This window comes from Pteronotus mesoamericanus, unplaced genomic scaffold (assembly GCF_021234165.1).
Source record: "Pteronotus mesoamericanus isolate MK-2021 breed Mesoamerican mustached bat unplaced genomic scaffold, CSHL_Meso_final scaffold_1186, whole genome shotgun sequence".
Taxonomy (NCBI): Eukaryota; Metazoa; Chordata; class Mammalia; order Chiroptera; family Mormoopidae; genus Pteronotus; species Pteronotus mesoamericanus.
In genome coordinates, this window is record NW_026555302.1 from 12,027,660 (window position 1) to 12,044,163 (window position 16,504).

The window sequence follows — 16,504 nt, forward strand, 5'->3', positions numbered from 1 at the left end:
ACAGCATGGGGGATGCTGCGGGGCAGGAAAACAGGGCGCCAGTCACGCACGCAAGGGGAATTCAGGAGCTGGACCCAAAGTGAAGTTCAGGGGATAATTAACCAATTCAAATCATTCACAGCTTACAATGTACATGTGCATGGGAGGGACAGATGATAAAAATCTATTCCTATAAAGTCTGAGAGCTTTTCTAGTAAGTATGAAATAAAACTTCTAAGGGACAGGAAAGGACTGTTTAATTGACAGTGGTTTTTCTTTCTTCTTTATTAGCTATATATAAAATAATGGTGCATTTTAACACTGTAGCATCTCTGATAGAGAAAATATAGCAGGTTATGGTAAATGTATTGCCCTGCATCTCCCCTTCACACGTTACTCAGGTGTCTATAGCAGGAGAGGTATAGACTGGATGGACCACAAATGGGACGTTTTTATAACCTGGCACAGATGTGACTTCTATATTGCAAATATTTTATGGGGAAAGCACGAGCAGCCATATTTAAGCACAGGGTTTCTAGTGGAATAATGTGGTCTTGGTGGGGGCAAGGAGGGCAGCAGTGCTCAAGTGCTTAACCGGAAACCACTGCAGCAGGCTGGCCACAGAACCGCATCACATGTCAAGGGCCATCGCCTCCCACAGGATACAAGTTTGCTTCAAGCCTGTCCAAGCCTGACCTTCGGCTCGCTCGCCCTGCATGGGGCACGGTCGCAGGTCCGACTCTGCCCCTGCCCAGGCCACTCCCAGCTCTTCTCCACGGGTCCTGTGCAGTTCCTGGACTTCAAAGGCTGTGCTCCATGTGCGGTTACACCCATAGTCAAAATGTTTTGAAATGCTTGGCCTTTATTAGAACCTTACAGGCACCTAAGCTTTTAAAATAAGACCTAAAAACAGCTTGTAAAAAGAGACCCTGAAAACACAGCTGGCTGGGAGTATTTCGACAGACAACGACACCTTCTTCTCAGGACACAAAGCCAGCTCGGCCACCTGACCATGTGCACAATCCTGAAAAAACCCACCGAACACCTGCCATGGGACACTTATCACGTGTCGCGCATTAGGGCCTCAGGATGTAGGCAATGTGATGCAGAGACATTTATAAAATAATGGAGCATATAAAATCAGTCATATTTAGGATTTGATAAGGCCTATTTAAAAATACAAGTGAAGGCTTTAAAGAAAACATAAAAGGAGGTAAAATCTATTGAAGCGGGGAGATCAGGAAGGCTTTGTAGAAGGTGCAGCTGTAAATGCCAGTGTACCAGTTCTTCGGACACTTTGTGAGACCTCTCTGGGAGAGGGGAGCGTTCTCATCTTTGAATCCACAATGGCTGGCACAATCCTGTGCACATAGTGAACACTCCATAAAGTTTTAATGAACTGAAATAAAATGAGAGGAACAGAAGAGCAAAAGCCCCCGAGACAGAGGAAGCAGTAGGAGTGATTGCACCGGGGTTGGGGGTGGGGCCGAAGGCACAGGGATGTCGCGTGTTCCGGGAAGGGGTGCCTTGGTGTGAGGGAGGAATGGAAGACATGCTGGGAAGTAATTGAGCTGGTGTCCAGACCATGGAAAACGTTAACTGTGGTGTCAAGGTGTTAGGGTTATAATTATGTGAGAAAAGGGAGTGAGGATGATTAGAGCCTTGCCTTAAGGGAGCTCTGGCACAGTATTTCATCTGACTTCGACGGGGGTGACACTGGAGCACGGAGGCTCTTCAATAGCGATTACAATAGACAGACAAGAGGGAGGTAAGTTCTTGAACCAGGCGGACAGCTGCCCAGACGGAAGAGCGCCGGAGAGCGCAGGCGCCGCCGGGGCAGACTCACGGAACTGAGCAGGTGCCGGGGAAGGAGGGCGGAGAGAAAACAGGCAAGTCGCGTCTGTTGACTATGAGAACAGTGAAGTCCATCCATACACATAGGGAGGGAGCCGCCTGGGCAACATGATGAATCTACTAGTAAGCACCTGAGCATTTACTGCGGCAATCTCAGCAGGCATCAGAAAACGAGACCCAGGCTCAAGACCGCAGCTTCACCTGCCCAGCTGAATCCTGTTCATCGGCAAGATCCGGAGGAAGGAAGCTATTACTGGCTGTTACAAAATGCGAGAAATTGTTTTTGACTCAGCTTTAGAGGAAATAGTATGAAGAGAAAGGTTTCTTCGTTCTCTCTGATAAGAAGCCATATTTCGCTTTCCCGCTAACTACCAGGGTGCTTACACGTGTCCAAGTCCACTTTTAGGATAGCCTTCACATTTGGAAATCTCCTATTCTCCATTTCTAGGTCATACCTTATTACTTCTTTTCCTTGGCCCTGCCTCTTCGCTTTTACTTCATTGTTTCATTTTCTGTGTCCACTATCTCCACAATGAGTTGTTAAAAAAAATAACTGAATGAATAAATATGGCTTGTAGAAAGCCACCTCAAATCCTTTGAGGGAAAGTAGATGTAAGCAAATTTATATTCAAAAATGGCTTTATTTTCAGGGATGATAGCTAACTTCTTATGAATTACAGAGGAATGTTTCTCCCCAACTAACAAAGCCTCCTAGATTTTAAATGTCTATGTTTTAAAGGGTAAATTAAAGAATGATTAACTTAATTACAAAAAAGATTCTCTCTAAATTAAAACTCTACATTCCATGATAAGAAAAAAACTTTAAGGAATAATTATAAACATTTGGCGAGCAAAATCTGAAAATTAAAGCATCTCTAATATAATAATACAAAGGTATAAGAAAACGATTTACAAAGACTTCATTTATGTACCATGTTTTAAAGAGAGAAGCTACTGAATGAAACAGGCCACACAGTAACAATTCAACGGTAAATGTTATATCCCATTCCAAACAGAGGTGCTTTGGGGGAGGGGGTGTATTTTGAATGTGAACCACGATCTCTTTGTGTCTTGGCTTCAGCCTCAGAGGAAAGACCCTTTTCTGAGCTCAGCGGCCTCCATTCGACACACTACACGTCTACAAGTCCAGTCTGTGTGATAGACAACTGGGAGTCTGCCCTCTCCCCTGGCAAGCCTTATTGCCAACTGTTAGCTCCTTTTAACCAGCCACCAGGTCTAGTCCCCCTCACTGCCGTGCCCTCCAGGCACCTGGGCACCTTACTGGGAAGGATTCCGGGTAGATCCAAATATACACACTTTCCTTCTACACCAAATGTATTCCTCCGCTCAACCACCCATGGGTCCTAGCCAGGAAATCTACAGGTCATTCTGAAGACACATTACCTTTTAGAAAAATAGTCTTTCATTCTAGGTCTTCCTATTTGTCTTAAATATTATGCCCAGGAAGCGCAACATTTTACATCAACCAGTGTCCTGAGGATCCTTGCAAAGGAGAGGATCTCTCAGGCATGTTTGGCTACATCTAAATCTTTGCTTAAGGTCTATTCTTCAACCATAACTTATTGAGGAGTCTATGTATTAGACATTAAAAAGCCACTTTTTAGACTTTGTAGAAGAAATTGAGATCATTTATATTATCTCCATTCTGCACATGGGGAAACAAACTCAGAAAACCATATACATTCAAAAGCCTTTGGCTTTTTGTGCACACGACACTAACTCTCTGGGGAATCCTGTGTCCAAAGAGCTTCGAGTGCAACACAGCTCTTAGCATCGCCTGTCTTTCAACATAGATCAGTGAATCCCTTCCACCTGTAGGCTGAGGGAAGGCTTCCGAGAAGAGACAGTAGCTGCGTCGTGAAATGTGAGTTGGATTAGGCAGGTGAAGGGGAGCATGTGTTAAGCCCTGGGGACTTGAAAGGGCTTGACATCTTCTAGGAACTGAGCAGTTCAGCGGACTAAACGCCACGTGAAGGGGGAGGGTCAGGGAGGAGAACAGGCAGCAGGGCAGATGGCAGACTGTGAAGGAAACAGCGTGTCATGCGAAGCTGGGTAACAGGGGCTTCAGCAGTAGAGTGATTTGATAAAACGTGCATTTTAGAAAGTCCACGTAACTGTTTTTGACTTTAAAAAGGGCCATTTCATATCCATTGGAATGTATTTCTCCAAGAGCTCCCATGCCCGTCTCCTCAGATATCCTCCACTCACCTTTCCCTCCCCCCTTCGGTCCTCCCTCCCCATCCACTCATCAGACCGGAGCTCCCTGTCGTCCCCGGGGCCTCTCGTGACTGTGCCAGCTCCGCTGCCCTTTGGGCTCTCTCCTCCCCTGGTAAGAGACCTTACACCCCCAGGACCTCTGGATCTTCTCCCACTGCCTGTCCCCATGCCCCCTTTCGTCCCTGTGTCATCGCCGATCGTTCCCGCTAGAAACAAAAATGCTTGGTTATCTCCCGTGGGAAGTACTCGCCCTCCGCCCCACACCCTCTTCTGGCTTCTTCCAGAAGAGGCGTCTCCACACTGTCCTTGCTCACTCCATCCCCCCCTCCCTTCCCATGGCCTTCTTCACTCTCTCCAGCGGGGCTCCTACCACAGCCTCTTAAAAGCTCCAAATACCTGAATCAATTATGTTTTTGAATTTAGGTTTAGAGTAATTAAAATTACTAAAGTTGGAAATCAGCTTCTCGAGATCTTTAGCCACAGGCGCACAGGGGGTTCTGACTACCGTCTTAGACAGCACTGACCCACAGTCACTTTTTTTAATATAAATCACATTCTGTCACTCCTCTGATTAAAATCCTTCCTTTGGTTGCTTGCTGTTGTACTCTGCACACCAAGGAAACTATTTTTGACCAAACCTGCACAAACTCCCTTTGGCTACCCTCCTTGGCCATATTTTCTCCCCCGCCCCATGGGCTCTCATGACACAGACTCGCCTTACGTTCCTCCCATGCGCAGCCATTTGATACCCCAACAGCAGCCTCACTGTGTGCTGCTCCGTCTGCACAGACCGCTCTGCCCTAGCTCTTCCCGTGGCAGACCCTTGTCCCTCTGTGGTTATGGCACCTGGTCAGAGACAAGCATCCCTGGCCTGCCTATACATATGTCCCCCTTTATCAGGCTTGGTCTCTGTGCCCTGATCATTTCCGTGACAGCATCCACACCCACTTATGATTAAACATTTATTATCTGTTTATTATTGGTATTTTCACTGGACTGCAAGGCCCACAAGGACCGGGAGCTTGCCTGCTCACTTGTTAGTGTCTTTTTGCTGCTCAGAACAGTGTCTGGCACACAGTGAGCGGTCAATAAACAGCATCATATGCTATAGGTAAGCCAGGAATGACAAAGGCTGAAACCTCTCCCTCATACATGTTAATTCATTCATTCAACATTTATTTAGGAGTTGCTATGTGCTATCAGCAAAGATAAATAAGCTGACTCTGCCCTCAAGAAGTGCGCAATTTAATGGTGGAAGTAGATAAGATAATTTAGTACAATATAGTAAGTATACTATTAAAGAACTGCTCAGGGTTATGGGTACCGGGAAGAGGAACAAATAACCTGGGAGATATGAGAGAGTGGCAGGTGGCTGAGACTTCCAGGAGAAGCGAGCTGAGTTAAGAGTAACAGGAGTTAACCTGGTGGAAGAGCATAACATTATTCCTATAGGGATCTACGTGAAAAGGCAAAGAAATGTCAAACAGCATGCTGAATGCGTGCAGGGTATTAAACGTAGCTGAAGGAGAGAGAAAGAGACAACCTAGAAGGCTCGCCCACACAGGGCCTTCATGTCTTGCCAAGAAGCTTACATCTTATACTGCTGGCATTAGGAAAAGTTTTCACCAAGACAGTGACATCACTCCATTTTCATTCCATATCACCTGTGCTATGGCTGTGCAGAAGGAAGTCAGACTGAAGGGTTCCAAGTGGGAAGATACTACATCTATTGTTATCGTCCACAAGATGAATGATGACAACTTGAACCTGGTCCCTAGTCGTAGGAATTCAGCATAAGCGATCCAGTTCAGAAATGCTTGGAAAGTAAATTAAGCTGTTTGGCAGTCATCGGCAACCTTGGCAAGGGCAGTTTCGGTGTCCTCAAGGGAAAGGGACACACGGTTCCACGGCTGCGGAAATCACAGGGACTGTGGAAGTGGTGATCAAAGGTTCCCAAACCTGCCTCCTGATCAGAAGCATCAGGAGAGCTTTTGAAAAACGATGGCGACACGCCAGGACCACTGAGGCAGTCTCCACGAGCACAACCCAGAAACCAACCGAGTCTTCAGGCGGCAGAGCAGGCGGCCATCTGTGATCTCGGTGCCTCTGGCCCCGTCTCCACGTCTCCAGTTCTTACTCTTGAGTGTTCGTTTCAAATCCCACCTTGTTCACAGAACTGGTTCACAAATTCTTTCCTCTCCCGAGAGATGTGCTCTTTTCCGTTGACTGCCCAGAGCGCTCCGGATTCCTAAAGGCACAAACAGCTTCTGGGCACGGTCTCTGCCTTGTGTGTTGGACAAGGCTCCCCACACATCCAGGCAATTCTCAGACAGCAGCGACGCGCCCGACGCCTTGCCTCTGTTCGGAGGCACCTGGGGTCCGTGTCAGAGTCGCAGCTGAAGGGCTCAGCCCCACAAGACCGCCCCCTACACACACACGTTTCAGATTCCAGCCGCAGGCCCGGTTAGCAGCAGCGTTTCTGACTGACCGACTATAGACTGGAGGTTCCAACGACCCCCTTTTTGTGTTCAGTTAATTTGTTAGAGTGGCTCACAGAATCAGAGAAACATTTTACTTACTAGATTTCATATTTGTCGTAAAAGATATAACTCAGAACAGCCAGATGGAAGAGATGCACGGAGCGAAGTAGGGGGAAGGGGCGCAGAGCTTCCCTGCCCTGTCCCTGTCCCCAAATCACAAGTTCAACAGCTCTTGGAAGCTCATCCTTTTGGGCTTCAAAGGAGACTTCGTTCTGATGCATAATTGATTAAATCTTTGGGCTCCGGTAATTGAAACTGACGTCAGCCCCTCTTCCCTCCAGAGGTGGAGGAGTGGGAAGGAAGGGGACTGAAAGTTCCATCCCTCTAATCCCCTCTGATCACATGGTCAGTTCCTCTGGGGATGCCCCCCCACATGGTTTGCAGACCTAGGGACATCCACAAGTCACCTCCTTAACATAACAACAAAACACCTTTATGCTGCCAACACTTAGGAAAGCCTAAGGGTTCGAGAAGTCATGAGCAGGAAACTGGGATGAAGACCAAATACATATTTCTCTTATAAATTACAATATCGCAGGCATCACTTATTGAAAGTATATCATGGGCTTTACACATTACATCACTTTGCTAAGAACTCACTCACGCATTAAAAATTTACTCTGGATTATCGTCTCACTCTTGCCGACGAGAATGCTAAACTGAAGAGCCTTGCTAAGAGCAAGAGTCGAGGTGGGCCCACGACACCACTCAGCAAGCCCTGCACTTTGTCACCAGAGTATGATGACTCCCTTTCAAATATGGGCCTTTTCAGGATCCGAGAAAAAAAAAAATATCATAAAGAAGATTAGTCGCCCATCAAATTACTTATTTAAATGGATTAGTCTTTTCAGTCCTGAGCCACTGAAACGTTAGACAATGAGGCTCTTTAGAATCCCTACCCACTGCTAATAGGGATGCGCGTGTTATTCATGGGCCTATCATGACCTTGAAGGAGTGGGAAATGGAAGTGAGACACTGTCACAAGGGAGCACCATGGCACACACTTTCAACTCCTGGAAACAGAGTACTCTCAGCAGGAATGTTAGAGAAAAACAAGGCCAAAAGCAATCCTGTATCATTCATATAATTCATGAATTAAATACATCATCTTTTAGCTCAATAACCATCTTGCCTTTGTTAACAATTAACATCAAGGATTTAACACAATATTAATGTTTGTTGAAATTAAATGTTAAATGATGAGCCTCACTTGAAGAATACCAGCACAAAAAATGTACACATACAAATCTGAAGGGCGAGAATTTGCTACCCAAATATATATTTTATTTTACCAAAAGTCCGCCTATTTTGCTCAATAGCAACCTTTCCATGTATATCACTTATTTCTATACAACTTTTCAGAAGCTCTCCTTGGTTTGGGCAAGACCTGGCAGTTACCATCCCAGACATGTCTTTCTAGATATGCTCACGTGGTGCAAAATATTAACAACATCTACCATTTCATTTAGTCTTTTCCTGGGCCCATCTGTTCCCTCAAAGTCACAATTTACTGTAGAGAATATTATCTCAGACAAATGACCTGGTTTACGCCTGAGATAAATCTTCTCCCTGTCTCCTTCCACTATTGCACCTGGGGAAAAAAACAAAAAGTCACTGCTTGTCTGCTGTCCAGACAAGCACCGGGGGGATTTCCAAGGAGGAAGGAGAGGTTGGTCGGACGGAAGGGACCCGGACAAGGGGCAGCCGAGTGGCTGTGAGTGGGAGGTGCTTTAAAGCAACCCGGAGAGGAAGATGAGGTGATGAACCGACCCAGCTCCCAGTTCTGAACACCAAGGGCCAAACTCAGCCCTCGGTTCTGTTTCTTACCTTCAGCAAATCTGTTGGTTTCTCTGTATCCTAATGTGCCTCCAGGAAGTCGGCAAAAAATTAAATGAGGAAAAAATGTTTTACAGAACCCAGTGAAATGCCAGTCCTTGCTACTGATAAAATAAAAGCTGAGCTATCTGGGGGGGGGGGGGGGGGGGGGAATCACCAACATGGTATTAGTAATCTTCTGATTTACTGGAATGGTGATTAACACAAGAAATGCAAATCATTTAATGTCAACCCTCCACCTTTACCCTTCCCTCTTTCTAAATAACACATTCCCTCTCAGATTTGACTTTTGAACATTTTCCCTGACATTTTGTCTTTGGTTCATTCCACTGCTTTAAATAAATGCCTTATTCTTTTAAAAGGCTGTAGAATTCCACCTCCCGTAAATAGAAGTGCTGTGAGGTCCTTGTAGAGCAGCTGGTCCAATCCATCCCGCTCTTGATCAGCCTTCGCCAGATCCAGGTATATTTTTAATCTCTCCAACCTCTTTTCTTCCCTGCTCCTCTTCTCCTGGGCCCTCGCCAACACCCAGTATCTCTCTGTGATAAAGTGACAGTCTAAATTCAATGCCTTGTTGTCAAGTCAGACACTGAGACGCAGCCCGCCACCTCCCTGCTCTGACATTGATACTTCAGCGCACGCAGCCTTGGGCTAAAATGAGGCTGGCTGCCAAATGACACTGGAACCTCAAATACTGTCTACTTTCCACTTGTGTCCCAACTCGGTTTCAGAACTGCAGCTTTTCAGGGTTGCTTTCTTTTTCTGTAAAAATACATCGACCGAGTAGAAATTCTTTGGTCCCAACCAGTTTGTGTTATACCCCACTGTCTTCATCTCATGGACTCATTCGAATATTGCAGTCTCATCCCGCCGGTTGTCAGTTCTCTTTTTATACATATATCAGCTTCTACACAGTCACATTTCCTTCCACATTCTTATCCAGTCTACTTAGCACTCAATAAATGTGTGCTCGCTGACTTTTCTGCCCATGTTTCTCTACAGTAACAATCGGAGTCATGTCCAAGGCTAAATCGCAGGTTGACCATTCACTAGCCATGATCCTTCCCCAAGTACTTGTCCCTCTAACCCGGAGCTTCCGGCCCCATCGACATGGGGAGGTGAAAACAGCTAAGCTGAGGGAGACGTAGAAAGTGTGGGCTAGCGGCCACACCTGACGTCCAGTGAGGCTAAAGAGGTATTTCCTTCCACTTCAGGGAAATGTGTTTAGTATAATATAATCCATGAGTGTTTAAATTAATGCTGAGCATGTGAGAAAGGGCAAAGCAGACTTAGAGCTAAGCATCCTATTCAGGACACTAGCTTGGGGCCCTCTTGTCTCTGGAGGGAGAGAAAAAAATCATCTATTTCTTTTAACTGCTTGTAGCTCTCTCTTAAAATTAAATAAAAATAATAAGTAAAACATCACAGTTTAACTCTGCATATTAGCCCTAGCAAACGATACTACCTTAAAAAAACCCACCTAATATAGTAAACGTGTTCCGCTGGGAGAAAGCCCAACAGCCTGCCCTCTCGCGTAGCAGACTATTAAGTCTCCGCTCCTCCAGAGTTCTGAACGACCGACCGTCTGCCCAGCTTCATTCTCAAAGAAGCGAATCAAGTCCATTTTTTTATATCTATTCATAACAGTAAGTTCTAAAACAAAGATATCCTATCCAGAGTAGCTCATCTAATTGCATTGCATCTCAGATATTAATAAAGAAAATTAAATGGATTGTGTTCATTAAATCCAACCACATATTTGTGATAACCTAAAAGTACATGATGTAATGTTAATTCAGCAAAAATATCTTTGTAATTTCAGGTTTAGCAATTTATTGTTGGATTTTAAAAGTTCATGTTCCCAATCCTCTATTTAAATGGAGTCTTGGGAACCATGAAGCATGAATTTCAACAATTATCACATTTTCATCGATAGCCCCCATTTATCTAATAACATTAATACTTGGATGCCATTTGTTGAGAAATATTTATTAATTCAGAGGCTTTGATATTTTAAAAAATCTTTTCCCTCAACATAAACCTACTTCTGAATTAAGAAGTTTTACTAATATTAACGCTTCTATGCCTAATCTCATTTATAATTAGATAACAATGAAAACATCTTCAATTTTTAAATATTTTCCTGAAATCAAAGGACCTAAGAATAGATTAGTGTCTATCTAAGCCACATAACTGACTTTTGGATTTTTAAAAAATTATCTGGTCATGTCCATTCAACAGCAGCATCGAATGGCTCACTTTTAAAGTTCACCCACAAAACAACTTTAATTTGATAGTCAAATAATCCATCTTTAGAAACCTCAAAACTAAATAAACATACCTTATTTGACATTTCCACATTGAAATGAACTCCTTTCAACATAGCCATTTAAAAAATCTTTTATTTGGTCCCCAATAATCGCAAAACCTATTCTTTTTGTGCCAAATTGAAAGTCTATTCACCACTCAGGCTAGAGTAAAATAATGTGGAATCTTCTGTCTATATAATTAGTATTAAAGAACAAATGTTTCTAACAAGTATATCATTAAAAAGCATTTGCACATTAGCAACTAGAAGTTTTCACTTAACACCTCTATAAACAAGTTATATGTACTCAAACAGAGAAAAATAAACAACCCAATTACATCCTGGCGCTCTCTTCAAGGATATTTCATATAGGGTTGCTTCAAGTCCTCTGTGAAATGAGCAGGCAACGTAAATATACATAAATAAATATGAATAAAATTATTAACATAGCAGCTTCTTATTTATTTAAGTATGATCAAAGAAAGAAGCTCCAAGCACTTATCGAAGGTGCTGGTGAGTCTCCGTGTGGTGGGGCAAGACGTGCGCAGGTCTTACAACACAGGTGTGGAGGCCCAACACCTCCAGCAGAACCCTCGCGCCACGGTTTTTACATTAAATTAGCTTTTAGCCGGTTACTCAAACTCTCTGAATCCCAACTGCCTCTCCTGCAAAATGGAACTCTAAGAGAACCTTCCTCTCTGGGGTTTTCTGAGGATTGTATAAGGTTATCCATGTGAAAGCACCTAGAACAGCGCCTGATGTTCACTCACACAGCAAACAATAAATGGAACCATTATTATCACTATCTCAGTGTACTGTAAAAACACAACTGATTGTAAAGGTAGTTGAATAAATTCAATTCTTCTGCACACAAATGAGTCCACTGGGCAGACCCCAAGCCAGCCTAGTGAACCCCTATATTCAGACCATGAGTCTCAGCCTCTATTCATTGGACATTAAGCGGCCTCTCACTGCCAGCATATATCTGCTCGGAACAACCAAAAGAACAATCTGGTTACTCACACTATATCACATTAATATGTAAATTCATCGCTCCAGCAAGAAAATCACAAACAAGTAGTTCATTCATGACTCATTTTATTCATGACAATCTCAAACTTGTCACCCAAAAATTGGATTTTATAGCTACAGTTAAATGAAGTAAACACAGTCACATCCAAATTCATTCAGTGGTGTCCAAAAAAACTAATATAAACAAACTATCTGAGAGGAGAAGATATAGTTAGTCCACTAAACATGGATTGTCAAATACTGAGGAGAAAATGCATCATTATTTTGAAGAGAACAAGTATAAATGATGAGCAAGCACTATTAATTTACACAAGCAATATCCCTTTGTTTTATGACTACATTCAATAACTGCACATAGGTCAGTCTTAAAAACATGTGAAAGAGGAAGTTTCATCCTCAAAAAAAAATCCTCACATTTATTGCAAAACTTCTGGATAATAAAAAGATAAAAGGTTATAATGGAATGCAGTAGTTTTTTCTGCTTAAAATGAATTTTAAGAGAGAACTCCTTTTTCCTCTAAGGTTGGCTTATAATTAGAAATTAGATTCCTCAATAATTCAAAGGCCAAAACCTTTATTAAAATCAAATGACCTTTTTAATTAAATTTTCTCCTAATACATAGACCCTGTTAGGCAGGTGTCATCTCTACAGATAATAAACCCTTTACATATTTATTAAATGAGTTTTTCCCTCTTTGTTCATCCTTTGATTTCACATTCTGACAGTTATCAATTATTGGTAAAATTTTAAAAAGTATGACATTATTAATGTATTCTGGTAAATGCTCTGCTTTGTACAATATTTATAACATCCCTATCTTTCATTCTATTTTGAAAAATGTTTAAACTATTTTATTCTTCCATATCTCTTTTTTAAAATTCACATTTCAAAGTATATAGCTTGTGTGGAGGAATCTGTACAATTTTATTATGCTATTAAAAAGTGTATTTGGATGTGAAAACCTAAAGAATAGAATAAGATATGTGCATAAAACTGACATTAGCTTCAAAAGCTCTTGCCACAAACAATGTATTTATAATACAGGCTCATCCAACTAAATATATGAAAGATGCATAAAAATATATAATTGCACTTGAATTACAATTTTAATCTTTAGGTATTTGTTTAAAAACCAAAAGTAGTTAAACGACTACTAAGGCATCATGTTAAATGCTCTGGAGTTTGAAAACCCAAAAATACATTGTCATTGAACATGGTTTTTCCTATGGGTACCACTTTAAATTTAGTGAATTTCATTAGCAATAAATCAAAGAAAGTAAAAACCCTTAAGTGTGTGTGACTGTTGTGTGTATGTGTTTGAAATACCTATTCCTTCACCACTTCATGTCTACGATGACGTAGGCAAAATGCTTCACCATCACCGTTCTCATCACTCAAAAAAAGGATAAAAACCAATGCAAGGTGATTAGGTGACTTACTCAAAAATGCCAGCCAATTGTCAGCAATTTCACTTTTTTTATTAGGTTTCTTGGCTTTGTAGTTCGGGTGTGGGGCCCGACAAAATAGCGCCATCCGAGACATAGAGCATCATCTGAGAGGACAGAAAATGCACTTGACAGACACTAACATTCACAAGGGAGGCGTGGGAGTATCTAAATCACCACCGAACACTAACAACAACAACGGAACAGGACAGGACCATTCTGAATCCCAAATCACTAACCAGCCAAATAAAAAGAGTCAAGCGCAACCTCTGGTCGCCCTCCCTCCAGCCCATTCCTCCGCTGTGTCTCTCTACCTGGAGACAGGTTCTGGCTAAAGCTTCCAAACGCGCTTGTCTTAGCAAACGTCTGCGCTCCTCAGGCAAGGCCCCTAAGGTAACTTAATCCCTTCTGAATTGCTCAGTGGAAGAAATGCCGTTCCCAATTCAAAACTAAATTATTTAGCTTTTTCTGTGCTATGGGGCATGAAGAAACCCCTAGCTACAATTTAGATGCAGCCTGTTTATCTTGACGACTCGCGGGGCAAATCAGAGCTCAGGGGACGGAAGATGTTGCTGGGGGAGGGGGCGCAGAGAGCAGGCGAGGAAGACGCGGTCAGTTCGGAGATGATGCAGGAATGACATGGCACCTGGACAGCCCAGGTCCCATCCGCCGCCCGCCCGCTGGCTCAGAGTCTGTGCCTCGGTTTCTCCGGCATGCGCCCAGAGCTGGGAGTAGGTGCGCACGCAAACACACCAGCTTTTATTCTGGACTCCCCGCGAGGAGAGTGGTGGGGAAGCGTCGCTGGATAACGCCTCGCCACAACAAACGAGGTCTTTCTCCTCGCACCCCGCCTCCTCTGCCAGGGGCAGGCGACGACTGTCTCGAACAGCAGACGCAGCTGAGAGAGCGGAGCATCCTCTCGGGGGGCGGGGGAGATAAACCCCACCGCCCCGCGAGCCCCTGGGGAGGCCGGCAGGGAAAGGAAGGTCGTGGAGCCGGGAACACAGGGGACAGGGGACTGGGACGTGCCCGCGCGCCACGCGTCCGGCTGCCCGGGGCTGGCGTGCGCGGCTGGGGAAGTCAATCCTGGGGCGGACGCCTCCCCGACTCCCGGCCGGAGGACGCGGAGGAAATGGCTTTGTATCGCAGGATGAAAGGCAGGCAGGAGGGCCACCAGGCGGGGGGGACAGAGGATGCCCGCAGCGGAGGACCTCGCCCGCGCCCCGGACCCCGCTGCTCTGCCCCGCGTTCCGCAGCAGCCCCAGGTCCCCTCGGGCCACAGCGGGTCGCCACCCCCGTGCCCGCGCTCACCTGCCCACGAAGTTCTCGAGCACCGAGCTCTTGCCCGCGCTCTGGCCGCCCACCACCGCGATCTGCGGCAGCTCCAGCAGGCAGCTCTGCCCCAGCGCGGAGAAGGCGTCCTGCAGGCGGTTCACCAGGGGGATCAGCTCCTCCATCTCCCGGTTCCCCATCCTGCCCGCGCCCGCGCCACCCGCAGGCCGCCACGGGGTTCAGGCAGCCCAGTCCAGCCCCGCCGTGGGATCCGCCGCCCGCTGGCCCCAGCTGAGCTCCTGACAGCTAACAGCCCACAGCGCGCCTGCGCGGGCGGGAGGGGCGGGGCCTGGCTCTGACCCCACCCCGCCCCGCCGGCCCCGCCCGCGTTCCCAAGCTTCCCAGACAGACATCCTGCGCCCCGGGCGCACGCACTGCCTCCCAGCTGCGGCCAGATGCCACCGCCTCCGGCTCCTGCTGCCAAGGCTGAGAAGCAAAGTTGGAGGCCTGGGTCAGCACACAAGTGACACTGATCGCTTTCAGCAGCTACACAGGAGGAGTCTGGGGGAACGCTCTGCCACCGCTAACAACTCAGCACTGTCACCAGCAGCAGCCACCAGTGCCCCGCCCCAGAGTACAGTCCCAAAAGGAAATCCCACGTTCTCACGCCCCACTCCAGAACTCGGCTCTTCCTGGGGTGGCCAGCCTGTTGGAGTCTAAATTCCCCGGTCTGGCATCCAAGTCAGGCCCTGCGTAGTCTGACTCCAACTAATCATTCAACTTTAACGACTCCGGCGTCCCCGGCCGCCTACGCTATGGTGGAGTCCGTGGTTCTTGCCACCTCCCCGCCTCACCATCTCCCTCTCCAGTTCACCAAGCTCATCCAGTCCTTCGTGAGTCCTCACGCCACTTCTCCTCCCTCCCTACTCCCCTCTACAGGGTCCATCAACAACCATGGCCATGTCCTCTGCACCCATTCGGTTAACGCAGGAAGTTGAGAAGGCCTGCCGTTGGGTCCTGTGTCTGAGGACGGAGACACAATGATAAATGGACATGCTCCTCTCCGTCTCCTTCGAGATTTCCTCTTTTGAAATATCAGTAATTGTCAGGACTTCATTTGTGGGCCTTCCCCTGTCCCACGCATCGCCCTCTCCCTGGGGCCGCCCCCAGGGCTGTAACTCCTGCCACAGCTGAACTGCTGGCCCGCCTCCCACTCCCCGCCCCAGGCTGGAGCCACTGGGCCGGGGCCTCACTGCCTGAACGTCCTACACGTCCCTCTGACCTAACTCATTCAAAACTGTTTTTTTAGTCTCAGCTTTTAATGCTATAAATTTTCCTCCAACCTGAAAAAGACTTTTGTAAAAAACCTGTAACAAAAAAACTTAAGAATCCAAATGTCCATCAAAAAGCGAGTCAATAAACACGTATGGGATGTGCATACAGTGAAATCATCTCAGCAAGAAGGAGGCGTGAACGAAACCAACGAATCTCAGGTGCATTGTGTTGATTGAAAGAAGCCAGAGGGCATATTGTGTGACTCCATATACAAAGTTCTAGAATAGGCAACTCTATTCTGTCGTGTTAGAAATCAGAGCAGTGTGTGCCTTCGAAAGGTGCGGGGTGACTGCAAGAGGCAGGGGGCACTTTTGTGGAGGTGATGGAACATGCTATGTTGTGATCTGGGTGCGAGGATACATTTGCCAGAACTCATCAACCGTAACACATACACTTTGTGCATTCCACTGTAAATTAGACCTCAACTTTTTTTTAAAAAGGAAAGAAAAACAAGTAACACTGAACATATCATCTTCTCTACTGAAGTGAGTCCCCATCGGCATGCTGCCCGGCATGGCTGGTCTAAGAATCCCTCCTTCATCCACCGCATGGTTGTAGCCAGAGCGTCACGAAGACAGCAGGGCATGAAGGGCAACTAATTGTGCCCTGGCCACAGCCTCTTCTATCAGGGGACATCTGACCCAAGTTGTAGCAATTAGAGCCC

General features: G+C 45.7%; 1 protein-coding gene across 3 annotated transcripts in view; it reads right to left on the bottom strand.

Annotated features, from left to right (window-relative positions):
• DNM3 (dynamin 3) overlaps positions 1-14,780 on the bottom strand; it is a 382,651-nt gene extending 367,871 nt beyond the window's left edge. For all 3 annotated transcript variants that reach the window (XM_054587765.1, XM_054587764.1, XM_054587763.1), the window contains exon 1: positions 14,545-14,780. In XM_054587765.1, the coding sequence (XP_054443740.1) occupies positions 14,545-14,705 (161 nt within the window). In that variant the 5' untranslated portion in view covers positions 14,706-14,780. The remainder of the gene's footprint in view (positions 1-14,544) is intronic.
• Between the last annotated feature and the right edge of the window lie 1,724 nt (positions 14,781-16,504).